The 16889-nt window shown below is 39.1% G+C and overlaps 1 protein-coding gene across 1 annotated transcript; it reads left to right on the top strand.

The window, feature by feature from the left end:
• The first annotated feature begins 64 nt into the window (after positions 1–64).
• Positions 65–16177, top strand: FBXO9 (F-box protein 9). The gene is made up of 13 exons (XM_085217913.1): positions 65–380; positions 3474–3551; positions 4440–4598; positions 5207–5264; positions 6869–6968; positions 8146–8276; positions 10051–10165; positions 11431–11549; positions 11939–12029; positions 12977–13072; positions 13824–13917; positions 14550–14704; positions 15616–16177. The coding sequence occupies exons 1-13, from the start codon at positions 378–380 to the stop codon at positions 15722–15724; spliced, it is 1308 nt and encodes a 435-aa protein (XP_085074039.1). The 5' UTR covers positions 65–377; the 3' UTR covers positions 15725–16177.
• The last annotated feature ends 712 nt before the right edge of the window (positions 16178–16889 follow it).

The raw sequence follows: 16889 nt of genomic DNA, 5'->3' as shown, positions 1-16889 counted from the left end.
GGCGGGTTGGTCGGAGCGGCGGCCCGCGTGGATCGCGCTTCCCAGCAGGCGGTGCGGTGCCGAGCCGGGGCGCTCCGAGCGAGAGAGGCGCGGTGGGCGTGGTGCGCCCGGCGGAGCGGCTGGTCTCAGCCCGCGGCCGGCGCCTCGCAGCGGCCCCGCGGGTTTGTCCGTCCGCCCGTGTCCGCCGCTCGCGCTCCGCCTGCCCCTCATTCGCCGGGAAGATGGCTGCCGTACGCCGGGCCCGCAGTTACTCCCGCTGCGTGGTGCGCTTCTCCGACCGAGAACTCTGCTAATTTCCCCCGCGGGGACGACGCGCGGGCCGAGCGGGGGGGACGAAGGGCCCCGGGACGGGACGGCGCCGCTCCAGCGCCGGCAGCATGGTGAGCGGCGGGGACTGCGGGAGGGGGGAACGGAACGGCCCGCCGCTGGGTGCTGCCCGGCTGGCCGCGGGGCCCGCCCGGCTGCGTCGATGGCCGCGCCGCCTGGAGCTGCTCTGCCTTCCCCGTCCCGCCCCGCGCTGCCGCCCGGGCTCCTCGCGAGGCGTTTGCCGTTTAGCGTCGCGGCGGTGCTGGGTTCGGTTCCGCCCTGCTGACGGCACCTCCGCGTGAGCTCAGGTGTCCGAGATCGCAGCCGTGTCCCTCGAGGGCACTCGGAACCCTTTGGTGTCGTTCAGGAGCTCTTAAAACTCCTTACCGCTGTGTCTGAAACTTACTTCCGAACACAGCGTTGATTTTTACCACGTAGAGAGGAAAAATCGAGTTACGTCCTCGTTCCCTTACAAGCCGTCAGACCTGTTTTGCAGTGTCATCTGTGGGATGGACGTGTACAACTGCCGTGCAGCCCCGCTCAGCCGCGGCAGCCAGCCTTGAGCTGGTTCTGATCGCAGCTTTACTTTGCTGGAGCAAGGATCTGAAATACTGAGTTGTAGCGTTGAGTCCTTAGGAAGTGGCTGTGGAGCTCCGAGGAAAGCAGCGTGCAATTATTGACTACAAGAGTTAATACTGACCTGTGCAAATAAGCTGGTCTTGTGTTTTGCAAGCGTTTTCTAAAGCTTTGCAAACAAATTGGAGTTGAACAGGCTTGGCTGACTTCTTTTTAGAGGTCACTGTCTAGCTCAGACATTTGCTGCTTCCACACTGACCTTTTGGTTGCTTGATATGCTACTGCTTTTCTCATGGAAAAACCACTTGAGCTGATCAGCATAGGGCGAGGATGGCTCACCTTTTAAGCAGGATAGAGTCGCTGAGCTGTTAGATGTGACAGCTGACAGGTTGCAGAAGGAAGGCTGGTGGCATAAAGATGAACAAGATGGAGTTTTTTAACTAAGCAGTAGCTGCACTACAGTATTCTGTGAACTTCAGAAGCTAGAACTGTAGCTTATGTTTTGTCAGAGTTGTCTGAAGGAGCTAAGTTTTACATGCCTTACATATGGCCCCAAGTGCTGCCTGTGTGTGGTGATGCTTTAGCAGTACCTGAGCATTTATTCATTTGCATTATTCATTAGCAAAACCATAGGGGTTTTGCAGGTCAAATAAATAGCAGAGAGGTTGTTAGTAGAGACCAGTTAACCATGCAGTAGCAGTGAGGACTAATTGCTTTACTGGTAAGTGTGGAGAAATTGTTGCATGTGCTGCCACTGCTTCCTGCAGACAAACCTATCATATGAGACTTCAGCTCACATATAACCTCAGCATAGAGGAAGTAGGAGTGAAATTCAGATGTTGGTTATAATAAGTTTTGTAATGCTCAAAGCTGTTACGTTTTGCTCTAGGACTCTATAGCATGTTGTATTTTTTGTTTGGATTGAGAGCACGCTGAAGTTTCGAAGAGTATTTAAAAATAATTGGAAGCAGTTGGTGCAGAACTAGGAAAGGTTTTTGACTGCATTGGAGGAGACATAGGTTGGCTCGAGTAGAAACAACAGGAAAGGAAAGCAGGACTCGTGGAAGGTTACTGAAACTAAGTCTGTGAGTGCTAAGTGGACTTCAGCCAGCTTCAAAACCTAAGTAATCCTAATTCTTACCACAACTATGTGCAAACTTCACAGGTTAATGCTTTTAATGGGGTGTACCTTTATACACACGAAGATGGCGTGTTGATCTGGTTTAGAAATAGCTCTACCAGTCTCTGCATTTTGCAGATAAAACCAGACCTGCTCTGCCCAGGCTGAGAGCTGACTGGGCATAACTCAGCTGCATGGCAGAAGACTTATTTTCACACTCTGCACAGGCAGAAGTAGGCCCTCCTTGTGTCACCACAGTGCTGCAATAGTGCCCTTACCAGACATTGATTTCAGAGCTAGCTTGTTATCCAGCTGTCTCTGTCCAGCGTGGATGTAATCCCTGCAGTATTGTTGCAGTAGGACAGCTGTAGCTTCTACAACATGAGCTGCCTGCAGTCAAATTCTAAGTTACTACTTGCTCATTTGTATCTCTTCTGGTGCTTTGGAACATTGCTGTTTACCCGTTTCCTCCTCTGAAAAATCTTTAGGTGTTAGGGTTTATTTTTGATGGTGGCTTTGTCACTGATGCTCAGAGCTTGTTTAATTTTAACAAGGCCCTTGTTAGGTTGAAGGTCTTATTTAAAGTCTTATTTGTTTAACTTATCTCATAGCAGTACTGTAAATAAAACCAGCTGTCACAATCTCGTGCTACCTTCTTCACTGCTTTTACATTAAGGTGGCTTCTGTATATCATAGAATCATAGATTGGCCTGGGCTGAAAGGGACCATAAAGATCATCTAGTTTCAACCCCCTTGCTATGTGCAGGGTTGCCAACCACCAGACCAGGCTGCCCAGAGCCACATCCAGCCTGGCCTTCAATGCCTCCAGGGATGGGGCATCCACAACCTCCTTGGGCAACCTGTTCCAGTGTGTCACCACCCTCTGAGTGAGAATTTTATATTGTATATAGTGTGTATTTTCATGTGTAATTTTTTGAGATTGTCCATAGTGTCCCATAATGTTCATAAAGTAGCTGCTTTCTTCTCTAAGAAATGATCTTTTCATTCTTTCCTGAATACTAAAGAAATCAAAACTATTGGTTACCTTTACAGCGAGAAGATAGTGATTGATCTTTAATTTCTTACATGAATTTCTTACTACTATTTAGTACTAAAGCTTCGATTCTGTGTCTTGAGCCCTGGGTGTTCTTAGCTGGGTATTGTGGCAGTGTGCTGATGTATGCATGTCTTAACATGATTAGTCTGTATTGGGTTGATATGGCTGAAGTGCAAAACATTTCATTGAGTTAACAGGGAAGTGCAAACGACACCAGTTGATTTAAGATGAAATTTAGTCATCAGTTAAGACTGATAGAGTTGATGTGCAGGTGGGGTAGAGGAGGGAAGAGGGTGTTTGGTTCTTGTGTGGTGGTGTGGTTTTTTCTCATGAGTATCTGTAATGACTGTGCATTATGAAGGTTCTGCTGGGACTAGGCAGACTCTGTAATCACTCTGGACCATTCTCTTCTAGGCAGAAGCTGAAGAAGATTGTCACTCTGATTTGGTAAGAACTGATGACAATGAAAGATCTGGTGAAGCAAACCTTCAGGTATGTCTCGTATGCTGCTGTTTTATCACAGACATAACAGTGCTGTGATTTAAGGCATGCTACTAATGCTCGTTTGGTTACCGTGTATTTGTTGATCTGACGTGCTTAATCTCTCTGCACCTCCAAAAGTGAAGTAGTTGAATTTTGCATTGTGTTCCAGGAGTGTGAGTCAGTTGTAAGTAGTCTGTACAGATGAAAGTTTGTGTCAGATTTGGAATTTCTTTGAAGAATGATAGAAATCAGACAGCAATTTCTGTATGGATTAAACTCAGGTTTAATTTGTCTCTTTGTTCTAGAGTAGGAAGTTGATAAAAGCAGTCTGATAGAAAAGAACGTTTGCTTACATTACTTGCTTTCTATGTAGTTGTTCTCCAGGAGCCTTGACAGTTGCAACATTTAAAGCATAACTTCAAAGCTGCTAGAAAAACACATGGCAAAAATGAACTTGTCTTGTTTCACAGAACATAGCGCTTCATTTTAAAAAGAGAAAGGAGGGTAGGGCCTCAGATGTACTTTATTCCAAATGACAGTCTTGATTTTCATGAAGTTTAATATGCTTATGTATGAAAATTAGCTAATATATAATATAGCTAATATATATAATGTAATATATAATATGTAAAATAATGTAAAGAGCTTTTCTTCTGACATGGACATTCCAGATAAAGGCATTTGTTATTGAATTATATTGAACACATACATGTGTACTTAAAACAAAAAAGTCTACAAAATGATGGCTAATTCTCCATGTCTAAATTGACTTTAGGACTTGTAAGCATAAAGCATAATTTTGAAATTCTCTTTTGGGTTAGTATTATATCATTTCTGATTGGAAGATCTTCTGTCTGAATATGTGGTACTAAATCAGAACGTAATGGATTCTTTTAGGCAGAGCTGCAGATGTTCAGAGCTCAGTGGATGTTTGAGCTTGCCCCAGGTGTGAGTTCTAGCGGGTTGGAACCTCTGCCATGCAGAACATCATCAAGAGGACCTGGAGTAAAGTCTGTAGATACCAGAGGGAAACAGGAGATAGCAAAAGAGGAAAAGGTACAAGAAATACATGTTTTCTGGACCAGTATTGTGTTGCATTTTCTCCTTATTTTTTTCAATTATATTTCAATAATCATCTTTATTTCCTAAGATGAGGTTTAGCATAGACTCTTCTTGGCTTCTTTCCATCTCCTCAGTTCTTTTTGGGAGTGGATAGCTATCTGTTTTTGCAAAGCTACAAAGCTTTGCAAGGCATTGTCTTAGTTGCAAGTCAAACCCCTGTTTTAAGGGAGACAAACTACTGAGCAGAATATAACCTTGTAGACAGTGAGTTATAGTGAGAGTACTGTGATCCTGTTACAATTAGAGTTTTGTTAATTTTGTATGCTTGTATGTACCTCCAGCATCATTCTGTGATCTGGGTTAATGGTGCTTTTTAACTCCTTTATAACCTGTCTGGATCTTTTTCTTCTTTTAAAAAATGACATGGAGAGATTGTTTGGGAATTTGTTTCCACTTGATTATGTCTTGATGTTTTATTGATGGAGGTATTTCATTCATCTCATTTGTAGAGTACAGTACATAAGATGAAAATAATTCTAAGTCAAAAGAAGTTGCACTTGTATTTGCAATGAACTTAAGAAGTGTTCTGTGTAATTGTGCAGGCAAAAGAACTTTTCCTGAAAGCAGTGGAAGAAGAGCAAAATGGGGCCCTTTATGAAGGTAATGTAGAAGTCTACAGTGAATGCTCCTACTGCAGAATAACAGACTAATTTCTGTGCAAAACTGCATGGTAACAGTGATCTTAAACTGAAGGCTAATTGTAATTTGAGAGTTCAATTATGTGGACAAGCAAACAAACAGGGTATGAAAGGAATCATTATATCACAGATCTACGGTTGAGGTGAAGCTAAAGGGTGTTCAAGGAAAGAATTTCTAGCTTTCAGACAAAACGTGAAAGTATTTTGAAATGTAACAGCATTGCACTGAATTTAACGTACTCTTTCTCATTTGAATTTTATTTGTGACCTCAAAAACCAAAACTTCCTACACATGCATCCTTATGAGACCTTAGTAACACGGCCCTGTGCTAGACACAGATATCTATCTGAGTGTGTGCTGGGACATCTGTTCCCAGACCGCACTTCTATTTGCTGACCTGGCCCAGCTCACCAGAACCCGGTGACATTTTAAGCCTGCTTCTGAAATGTGCTGATAGCTGACATTTGTGAGGCAGTCATGTGAAGCAGCTTCTTCCATGTTCAAGTGCATTGCAGGCCTGGCTGTGAGATCAGATGTTGAAGTTGAGACAGATCTGTTCAGCTGAAGCTGCTGGTGTTCCTCATCCTCACCAAAGGCTGCTACTTGTCAGTCAGCAGTGCTGATGTCTGCTCAAGGAAATAAGAATGCTTATTAGCCCCAAACTCAGGCTTCTCAGATTCATTAGTGTAACCAAAGTTACTGTTAGTTAGGTGTCGAGAGGGAGAATAACCATCTTGCCACAGGTTGGGAATCATCACATGCGAATATAGAAAGACATATAAATACATACATGATCTTAATACCAGTGTTCTTCCTTTGCCTATTCCTCTACTCAGATTTATAGCATCTTTGGAGTGCAGACGTACTTTGTCTGAGTACTGGATGAAGTCCCATCTGTCATTTTTTCCTCTAGCATGCCATAAGCTTTTGTTAGCTGCATAACTTTTTGAACTGGCTGCTTTCCCCCAGTCAGGTTCCTCATTCTCAGTGTTCTGAGTGGCTTGTTCCTGTGCCTGCTCTAGTTTCCATGGTTGTACCACAGCAGTGTTTGGTTTGTATCTGTTGTAGTTTTTTAAACATGCAAAAGTTTTTTGGCTTTTTTACTGTTGTAGTGTTATGCAGAGCTGAAGTGCCTGCAGTATAATGGATACGTAACATGCTTGCATCTTCTTTTGTATTCTTTTTCACATTCCTTTTGGTTATTTAAGACAGTAATGCCTAAAATCTTTTTGGCTTCTTGGAAAAATCTGTGCAACAAATGAAATCAAGACATGGTAGCATTTTGCTGTAAAATTTTGTATACTCCAGAACTGATTTATTTTTTTTAGCAGTTAATGTGAGATCTTTGTTCTAAAAAAGTATATGAAGCTTTTTGTTTTGACAGTGTTGGATTTGTTTCTCTTCTGTACTGAATTTAAACCCAATCAGTTGAGGCTTATGCAAAGGAGCATTCTACTTTTTTTTTTAGCACTTTTGGTTGAAGTAATCCCTGATAAAATCTTTGATAAGATGTAGGCATGATACAGGCATCAGACTTGTTTAAATGCTACAGTTTTTGTTTTCAGCCATCAAGTTTTATCGCCTAGCCATGCAGCTTGTCCCTGACATCGAGTTCAGGATCGCCTATACGCGGTCCCCAGATGGTGATGGAGTTGGAAAGCGGTGGTAAGTATGAAAATTTACTAACTGACTACATAAGTATTGAGAGCTGAAAAAACAACTCACAGTATGCCTTCTAGCTATTGGGGCTCTGTGTCTTAGTCTTCAAAATAAAGGTGGGTTTCAGTTTGATATTTGATATCTTATTATGGATTTAGTTACAACAGGCCCAACCATAATTTCTTCCCCTATACGTTTTAAAACTCATTGGCACGTCTCCTTGTTACTGGTGGGGCTTTATATTCTCAGCTCATTCTATTAAGTTTGCTTAGTAGAGATATTTAAAAAGCGGCTGGAAGATCATCGAGCAAGTCTGTGTCCCAAGACAGGGAAAGGAAGGTATATTTTTTAAATGAGATTAAGGAGAACTTTATGGTTTGTGATTACTTGGTGCAGGCAAACCTGCTTCTTTTGAAGGATCATGCGGTGATATACAACTTATATTTATTTATTCATTTATTTATTCATTTATTTATTTATTTATTTATTTGAATGTAGTAATGTTATCTTTGTAATCCTGCAAGTTTTCTGATAAGCAGTAAGCATAATTTTTCTATCCTGGCCTTCTTTAGCTTGCTCCTGAAGTATTTTAAATCTAAGTTGGTAAAAAGTTTTCCCAAAAGAATATTTTCCTTACCGGGAACCACCACTAGGGGTCGCTCTTCGGTGAATAAAGCAGAAGTAGAAATAAGTAAATAATCCTTCGTTGTCTGTTGTACTTTACAGCGTGAGAGCTATTAGTGGATATTACGTTCCATCAGTGATAGTAATTTATTTCCTGCTTATGTTAGACAAATTAAGGAATAGGATTTCTCTTTCTGTGGGATCAAGCAATCCTTCAGTTACTTGTCTTAAAAGAGGGAACTGTGAACTCTCAAATCCGAAGAGAGTCTGGAATTGAAATTAAACAAAAGGAAAAGAAGAGACTATTACTATCATGGAATCATTAAGGTTGAAAAAAATCCCTAAGGTGAAGTCCAGCTATCAACCCAACAGCACTGTGGACACTCTCAGATGGGTTCCAGCAAAATCTAAATGAACTTGAAAGCATTGCTGTAACGGTTCTATTGTATGATAAAATGAGATTGCTTTAATATTGAAGACAGAAGATTGATGCCAGGGTAAGGGCATTTGTTGTTATGTTCTGTTCAACATCACAGTGTTGGCCTTCCCCTTTTTTTAGCGTTGAGGATAATGAAGAGGATGGCAAAATGGCTGATCTCCTGTCAGATTTCCAGCAACAGTTAACTCTCCAGGAATCTTCTGTCAAACTTTGTCAGCCTGAGCTTGATGTCAACCAGACACATATCTCAGGTATGAGTTAAGATGGACTGTAAATGTTCAGAGGAAGAAGTTCTAGGGATGTTTCACTGACTTTTTGAAAAACAGTTATCTATTTCATTCTGAAGCTACTTTTAAATAAATGAACACAGTATCTCTTACCTTTACAGTTAGATGCGAAGCCATGCATGACAAACTTGTCTTAATCCCACAACTTTTGTGTGTAGTGCTTCTAGTACAGTTTTTCAGGATTAAGAGAATGCTGCTTAAGTAGTAACTTCCAGAAACAAACTTAATTCAGTAAGTTTTTTCTACTTTGACATACTGAATTGGTTTGTTTGTGGATTTTCTTTGTTCATTTGTTTTAGTTTGCATCTTTTTATTCTAATTGTGAAGAGTAAGGAGAAGAAGGAGACAATTATTTTGTGAAGAGATATTTGTGTGCTTTGTGCTTTTATTTGTCTCTGTATCAGATTCTTTACAGCAAATGCTGGGTAAAGCTTAGGAATCAACCATCCTTCACCAGAAATATTTTCCTACAGAGTGTGCCCAGTATTTGAAACTGGGTCTTAACAATCCCTAGGTCACTATCACTAGAAAGTTGGAAATGTTGGTAATAAGAGATAATCAAAGGCTTTGACCGGTGAATGGAAAATGTATACCTGTTAGTGCTGCTAACAGAATGTTAAGCCTTTGTATCTCCTATTCTTTATTTACTGAAGAGCTTGTAAATTGCCAGAAACTGTCTTGTCCCTTGAAGTAATGTATACATCTGCACAACTTTTGTTTATAATTGGACTGTGGATTTAATGATCACGATACTGCAAGTTTGTGAGTACTCTGTAGTGAAACATATGATTAGTTCAGATTCATAAAAGGAATAAATTCACTAAACCACAGTCTCTGCCCTGGTATTTACAGCTGGTTACTGTTTAACGTACCTTTGTGCTTCAGTTATTTTCTTCATTTGATCTCAAAGCGGTTATACTGAGTAAAGTCATTGAGTGGATGTGGTATTACAGGTCAAGCTGTAGGCACCAGAAAGCAGCACTTGTTGAAAGTAAGTGAAGTGTAATTCCTGATGGTAGAAGATTAGTACACAAGATTATATACAACCGAAATAGAGAAAACTCAGGGAGGCAGCAAGTTATGAGAGAGAATTTTAACTTCATTTCCTAGGGCATTCTTACTGAGTTTCTAATTCTAGGAAAAGCATTGTGTGATCTTTTGAAGCTTTGATGATGGTTCTGCCATTGTTTTGTATTGCATTTTAAAAAGTTTTTAAACACAGCAAATAACAGTTTTGATCACTGGACCTGTACTACAAAATATAGAGTGGTATAATTCGGGTTTCACAGTGGATAGGTTGTTCTTAGGATCTTCTATCCAATGCTAAACCTGATCTGAGCTTGATACAGGAGTACAGTACACACTGTAATGTTGCACATTATGTCAGTTTGAAGAAAGCACAGATTTATGGACATTGTGTTTGTGCAGTGAGTATGGGAACTTTTAGTATCACACCTTAGAGTTGTAGCATTAGACAACGGATATGTTTATCCTATTGTTTTACCATAATTCACTTAACTCTTGATTTATTTTTTTTCCTTCATTCTCTTTGTTACTTTTTTCTAATGCATACTAATTTCTCTATTAAAGATGTTTTTGATAGCTTCCTTGGCATCTGGCTAGCATGTGGAAATGTAGGGTATTTTTATGTGGAAAGTGAAAACATCAGTTACTGAATTATAGATAAACTATTGATTTACACACCAGCATCTAACAAGAAATTCTATTCTATTTGCAGCGTTGCCTCTGGAGGTACTAATGTACATTTTCCGATGGGTGGTTTCGAGTGACTTGGACCTGAGATCATTAGAGCAATTATCTCTTGTTTGTCGAGGATTTTACATTTGTGCCAGGTATTGTAAATAAGTTACCCGGAATGAAGCTTCCCTCTGTTCTAGGAAAGATAAAAAGAACTTCATTTTTTGTTTTTTTTTTTTTTTTATGCACAAGACTTTGTAGACTCTTTGTACAGGCAGATGTTAAATCCATATAACAAAATTTTCTGTATTGGAAAAGTTGGGTTATTGGTTTTTTTTTGGTTTTGAATTTAGGCCACTAATATGAAGGACCACATTATGCTTTTTCTTCCCAAGGAAAGTCCTATGTTATGTTCCTCACAGTGCTCACCAACTTTAGAGTATGTCAGTAATAAGTATCTCACAATGGCTACTCTGAAAATAATCCCTGTTATGTCATGGGCCAGCACAACATCCAAAATAAGAGGCAGATGTTGGTAGTATGGCAGTATAAGTTGAACCTTCCTGCCTGTATCCTCTTCCATTTTGTTACCATGTGACAGATGGCAGCAGAGGGGCAGTCTGACAAAACAGCGTCTGACATGGAAGTGCCTATGAAGCAAAGGTGTGTCATATTCCTCCATGAGGAAAAAATGGCACCCATTGACATTCATCAGCACTTGCTGAACATTTGTGGAGATCGAACAGTGGATGTGAGTGCAGTGAAGGTGTGAGTGGTGTGTTTCAGCATTGATGACAGTGACATGAAAGGCAAGCCACATTCTGGATGGCCATGAAGACATTTACTAGTGTGACATGCAGGCTTGCAGGCTCTTGTTTGTCACTGGTGAAAATGCATACCTAATAGTAGTGACTACATGGAAAAAAAGTTTTGTAGTTGAGAATTTCCTCTATCAAACAGTGTTTTTGTGCTGTGCTGCAGTTTCCATGGAGGTAAAGAAAAGGCCTTATATTCAGAAGAACCTAAGTACTTCACTGTTGTAAAAGTTGCTAAAAGTCTTATTTATTCTGCCTTATTTGAAAAAGTTGCAGAATCTCCAAAGCAGTGCTTCTTGCGTTGTCATCCTCATCTTGCTGCACAGAGAAATGCCAGGCTGTTCAAGTGTTGTTGTGTACTTGGCTGAAAATCACATTGTGTTCTTGGGTTTTCCAGGGAGGAGAAAATGGCTTTCAAGTGCTCGAGGATTCAGGCAATTAATGATTCCAAGCTATGCTACAGTATGAGCAACAGGAGTTCAGGAGTGTTTCTTTAAATTGCATTCAGACAAACAATGGAGTTTGTTGCTCTGATACATAAAAGATAAGGTTTGCAGGAAAGTTTTGAGTTACGAGTTTTGCTTTTTTCCCTCATTTTTTTCCAGAGATCCTGAAATCTGGCATCAAGTCTGTTTGAAAGTATGGGGCAGGAGCTGCAATAAACTTGTTCCATATTCCTCCTGGAGGGAAATGTTTTTGGAAAGGCCTCGTGTTCGGTTTGATGGTGAGGTTTCCTTCTGGAACCATTGCATGTAACTGTGACAGAGCAACCAGATGGGTTTTGTGTTTATGATGTTGTTAGACGTATTCTGAATTTATTGAGGCTGCCTGGATGTGATCCTGAGCAATCTGCTGTAGGTGTTGCTACTTGAACATAGGATTTGGACCAGTGACCTCCAGAGGTCTCTGCCAATCTCAGCCATTCTGTGATTCTGAATTGGGCTTTTGAATCTGTAGGCTATCTGTAAAGATAAGAGGGGAGGTCTAGGGGACCAAAATAAAAACTTTGGTCTATTTAAGTTACTAAAACTCAAAAGTTTGGGATTATCAGTTTTTTATCTTATTTTATATACTTCATTTTTGTTCATATACTTATTTTCTTCATTTCTATAGGTGTATATATCAGCAAGACAACATACATACGCCAAGGAGAACAATCTCTTGATGGTTTCTATAGAGCGTGGCACCAAGTGGAATATTACAGGTAGAACTGTAGTACAATGAGTGAGTGAAATGTTTCTCTCTCTTAAGTTCTTGAAATCCAGCCCTTGATATCGCAAACATTAACCAGTCTGTTAATCCTGGAAAATTACTCTGTATAAAGCTATATGTAAATATTTTGAGAATAGGTCTTAAGAAAGGGGATTTATTGCAATAATTAGAGATGAGTTTAGAAACATATTTCATCTTCAGTTATACTGTCTCTTGTGAATAAGAATTAAACAATAATAATGCTATCAATCATACACAGATTTCTTCCCTGAGGTTTTTTGCTTTAAATTTCTGAAATAATAATACATTTTAGGAGAGGGAAAACAAACGATTAGACAAGAATTGTTTTTTAACTAATTTTTAACCACTTGTAAGTAATCAAGAGGCTGAGCTTTCTCAGTGTTCTGTAAATACCTTGCTATTTGTTCCTCTGGCTGTTTTTCTGTTGTCCTTCATCCTGCTTTTCACCAGGCTTTTGTGCTGTTCTGCTGTCCCTTCTGAGGCTGGACATGTTAATAGAAATTGTTGAATCTCTTGGCTGTTTATGCTTTCTCACAAACATTGAGGTGGTATCTGAGTAGTGTAAAAGTTGATCAGATCCTGGAACCTGAAAAAGACCATATGACATTGTCCATTCAGTACTAACATTGTAATTGAGAGTTTACCATATTTGTCTTAAAGCATGCTGGGAAAGAAACTTACCTGAGGTCAGGTTGATTCAGGGTAGCCTGTTTGCTCTGTTGAGAAGTGGCAGAATTTGTCTTTCTGCATAATTCTTCATACCTTGATCTTTTAACCTTCAAAGCTATATTTTTTCCAATCTCTTCCGCTGTATTGTATGAAGAAATAAGCTTTCAAATCCTATTTCCTATAAAGTTTCATATTCTTCTGTGATTTAAAATAAATCTACATTTATATTGTGTGATTTTATTTTTTCAGGTATTTGAGATTCTTTCCAGATGGTCAAGTTATGATGCTTACAACACCTGAAGATCCTCAATCTATTGTTCCTCGCTTACGAACTAAAAATACAAGGTTAGTGAAATGAAATACTGATTTGTACTTTCCTCATTGCTTTTTACCTGGCAATTTCTGTTTGCTTTTTTCTCTAATTCTGTATTTGTGCTTTGCAAAATGAGGATAAAACTGTAACAATGTTCTTGTTGTATGAGAGCGACTGAGAACTGCAAAAAGTTTTGATCTTCATGCCATAATATCTTTCATTTTAAATCCTGGTATTGTATTTAGATTTCCTTTCAGACTATTTGATTTTAAACTTAGAAAGGAAGTAGAGAGAAGAGTACTGAAATCACCTGTCTAACAACATATGTTCTTTTAAAGATACTGTTTAGTTATTACTTGCTTTCTTGCACTTCCTTGACTGTATGGAGGAAAGGAAAGGCTCTGGAGGGATTTGACTGAATTATTGCTCGATTTCTTGTTGATGTTTGCATGAATTTTTAAAAAATACAGGTAGTTGTTTGGGACTTCAGAATAGGCTTGAGCTGTTCACCAGAAATCTGAAAATATTTGACAGTACACAAGACAGAACAGTAAAGATCAGTTAGTCAGTTCTATGTATGAAAATTTAAAAGCATTTTTCCAAAATGTTTTCATCATTTCATAACATCAGTGAGCTTGGTATGTATTGAATGCAAATAATGGTATGTTTCCTTGATTATAGTATACATTCTTCTTTCCATTTCTGATATTTGTATTATAAGCTGAAGGCATTTGGACAGCCAACCTCTTTGTCCTTGATACTATCCTCCTCTTAACCTTTCAGAATGGATGCAATCTTGCTTGGTCATTATCGCCTTTCCCAGGAAACGGACAATCAAACCAAAGTATTTGCTGTAATAATGAAGAAAAAAGAAGAGGTAGGTTCCTAAATAGATTAAAGAAAAAATAATTTGAGAGGCCTTTTTAGTAAGGTTTTTCTCAATCTGAATATTTTAAGACACCTGAAATATTTTAAGGCACCATTAGAAATGCAAAAAAGGGTTGAAAAATAAATTTCATGTTGAAAATGTTTTAAAAATAGAGACATAACTAACTGTGGAGATTTATCCTGCCTTTTTAAATCTGTATTAATAGTTATTGAGACAGATTAATACTTGGTTCACATTCAGCAGTGGTTCTTCCCCCTTATGCTTAATTACTGTTGGTGTTTCTGTTGGGTAGCTTCTAACAAACAGGAAGGAAAAGTGGAAGAAGTCACTTTCTGAAATCAATTTTTGATTGTGTTTATATTCCATAGCTTTAAACAGAACTGAATTAGTTAGAAGTGTTACCATACGTTACAATGAGTTTGCATAATTGGGTGATGTCCTCCATCCTTACCTTTCTGTGAAAACTTCTATAATCAGCATCTAAATTGATGTGTTTTCAAAGAAAACCAGCACCTACTTTTGAGGGATTAACAGTCTGGTATCATACTTACTTAGTCCTAATGATAAATAGTTGCACCTTGTGTTCTTTCTGCATCACAAATCTCTTTTTCTTTGCACAGAAACCAGTTGACTACCACAAATATAGGTATTTCCGTCGTGTTCCAGTACAAGAGACAGAACATAGTTTTCATGTAGGACTTCAGTTGTGCTCCAGTGGGCGCCAGACATTCAACAAACTTGTTTGGATACATCATTCTTGTCACATAACTTACAAGTAAGTAAATGCAGAATAAGTCCACGGAGGGATATTTAATTGTAGAAATTAATGTGACTGGAATTTGATGAGGCTTTAACAGAATGTTCTGGGAAGAGTAACTGGTCTTGAATTGATAAACTATAATGAACTTTACTTTAAGAAATCCCAAGATTTTAGTAGCTTTTTTCCAATGGTATGGAAAGTATACTGAGTAGTGGAACTGCAGTAGTTTAGTCATTTAAAGGATTTTTGCAGTGTTGAAAAGATATCAGGTTTGAGTCAGGGTCGAGTGACTTCAGTATGATGTCAGTAAAAAAAAAGGTGTAGAAAACAAATATTTATTAAGGTGGTCTTTTCCTTTGTGAATGTGTAGAGATGCTTTAGAAGATACCATTATGAGAGTCTCTGCACATGAGTGATACAGAGCCTTGTTCAAATTCTGCTTTACCTGTTAGCGTGTTGGTCTCCTTGTGAAACTGGAGTAAAGATGAAACAAAGTTAGGAGGACACATACTTCCTGTTACTAATGTTCAGAAATAGTTGTGGTTTTTTTGGTTGGTTGTTCTATTGTAAACATACAAAACTTGTCTGTGTTTTGAATTCATGGTTCTAACTGAAACGAAAGGGGATGTTTTACTTCAAGATACGGTGGCTTCAGTGATACCCTGCACTATGTCAAGTTTCAGAACAAGTAATAAAAGCAGAAAGAAGAAGGTGATTTCCTTGTTATTAAAGTTTGCTTGCATAAAAGAGTGTTCTGTGTGGTATGGTCTAGTCAACATTAGTTTGGTTTCGGAATGAGGTGGTGTGCAGGATATTTACATTCCAACTGCACTTTGCTGCACATGCTGTACTATGGATCATGACTGCATAAGAGAGATTTAAACAGCAACTGTTGTCTAATTTAACTTTTACTGTGCTCTTTGCAGATCGACTGGTGAGACAGCAGTTACTACTTTTGACATTGACAAAATGTACACCCCTTTGTTCTTTGCACGAGTGAAGAGTTACACTGCGTTTTCAGAAAAGCCGCTCTAAGAAACACCTTTTCCTCTCACACATCATGCATGAATAAAAGGTTGTAGCCAACGAGCACTTAAGTTATAAATGTGTATATATTTGGAGCATTTTAAAATTGTTTTTTTTTTTGAAGGCGTTATTATTCTCCTTGGTTATGACTGGCTGGGGTTTTGTTCTGAGATAAAGCTTCTAAGTGTTAAACACCTTTACTTTGTGACAGGAATTTGGTAACAAAGTTTTTATTTTTTTTTAAACAGATTTTATAAATCAGTCTGCTTAAAAATGTGAGTCTTCATCTCCCTGGACATTGGTCTGTCCAAAAAGAATTGCCATAGGAAATTCTCATTGTCCATGGGACAGTGTTTGTGGTCTTGGGTGAAGGCTTGAAACGTGAATGAAAGAAAGTTGTCTTATATTTGTTAAACTGTGTGACTTAAAATAATTTCAAATAAACGTTCTCTTCAAATTAAATTTATTTTGTTTGCCTTCAAGATCTGGCTTTATATCAACATCAACCTTAAGAATAAACAATCAAGGGCAGGCAGTCATGAAGTATAACATTTAAATGCAGAGGTACATCCCCGCCAATGCAGGGATGCCATTTGATGATAAAAGTAATTTGATCTTGATACGAGTTGGTAGAGCCTGCCTTCTCAACAACATGGGCATAAAAAGGAGAGGGATGTGGGCAGTGAGTAGCAGGATGAGTTGGCAGGGTACGTGGCTCTGCGTGGGGATTGTCACAGAGCAATGGTAAAATGCTTGTGTGTGCTGCTTGTGCATTGGCAGGGTCTGATTGCACAAGCAGGCAGAGCTCGCTTGAACGTGTTTCTAATGTGTTATAATCCTTCATCTAACCCTGCTACAGATGCTGTAAATCCTTTAAGCATTTGTTGTACTAAGATAAATTTTGAGGCTGCTGTAGATGTTCAGGTGCTGTGTACTGCTAATCATGAAGTGTACCTTGAGATTTGGTGCAGGTACTGTATGCTGCTTCTCCTGCATATACTGCTTGGGGGTGTAGTGCAGACACTGTTATACTGCTTATTATCATATGTGTCTTGGATTTGAAAGAATTGAAGCTTTTTAGTGTAGTTTTTTTTAAGCCATTCTGCATAATTTACCTTTGAACATCTCATTTCAAAGTACTAACCTGGACTTGAGGACTAATGTGTGAAAGAGC

This window comes from Meleagris gallopavo, chromosome 2, assembly GCF_905368555.1.
Source record: "Meleagris gallopavo chromosome 2, MGAL_WU_HG_1.1, whole genome shotgun sequence".
In the NCBI taxonomy this organism is placed as follows: domain Eukaryota; kingdom Metazoa; phylum Chordata; class Aves; order Galliformes; family Phasianidae; genus Meleagris; species Meleagris gallopavo.
The sequence above is the reverse complement of the archived record's forward strand: the minus strand, read 5'-3'. Positions and strand labels throughout refer to the sequence as shown.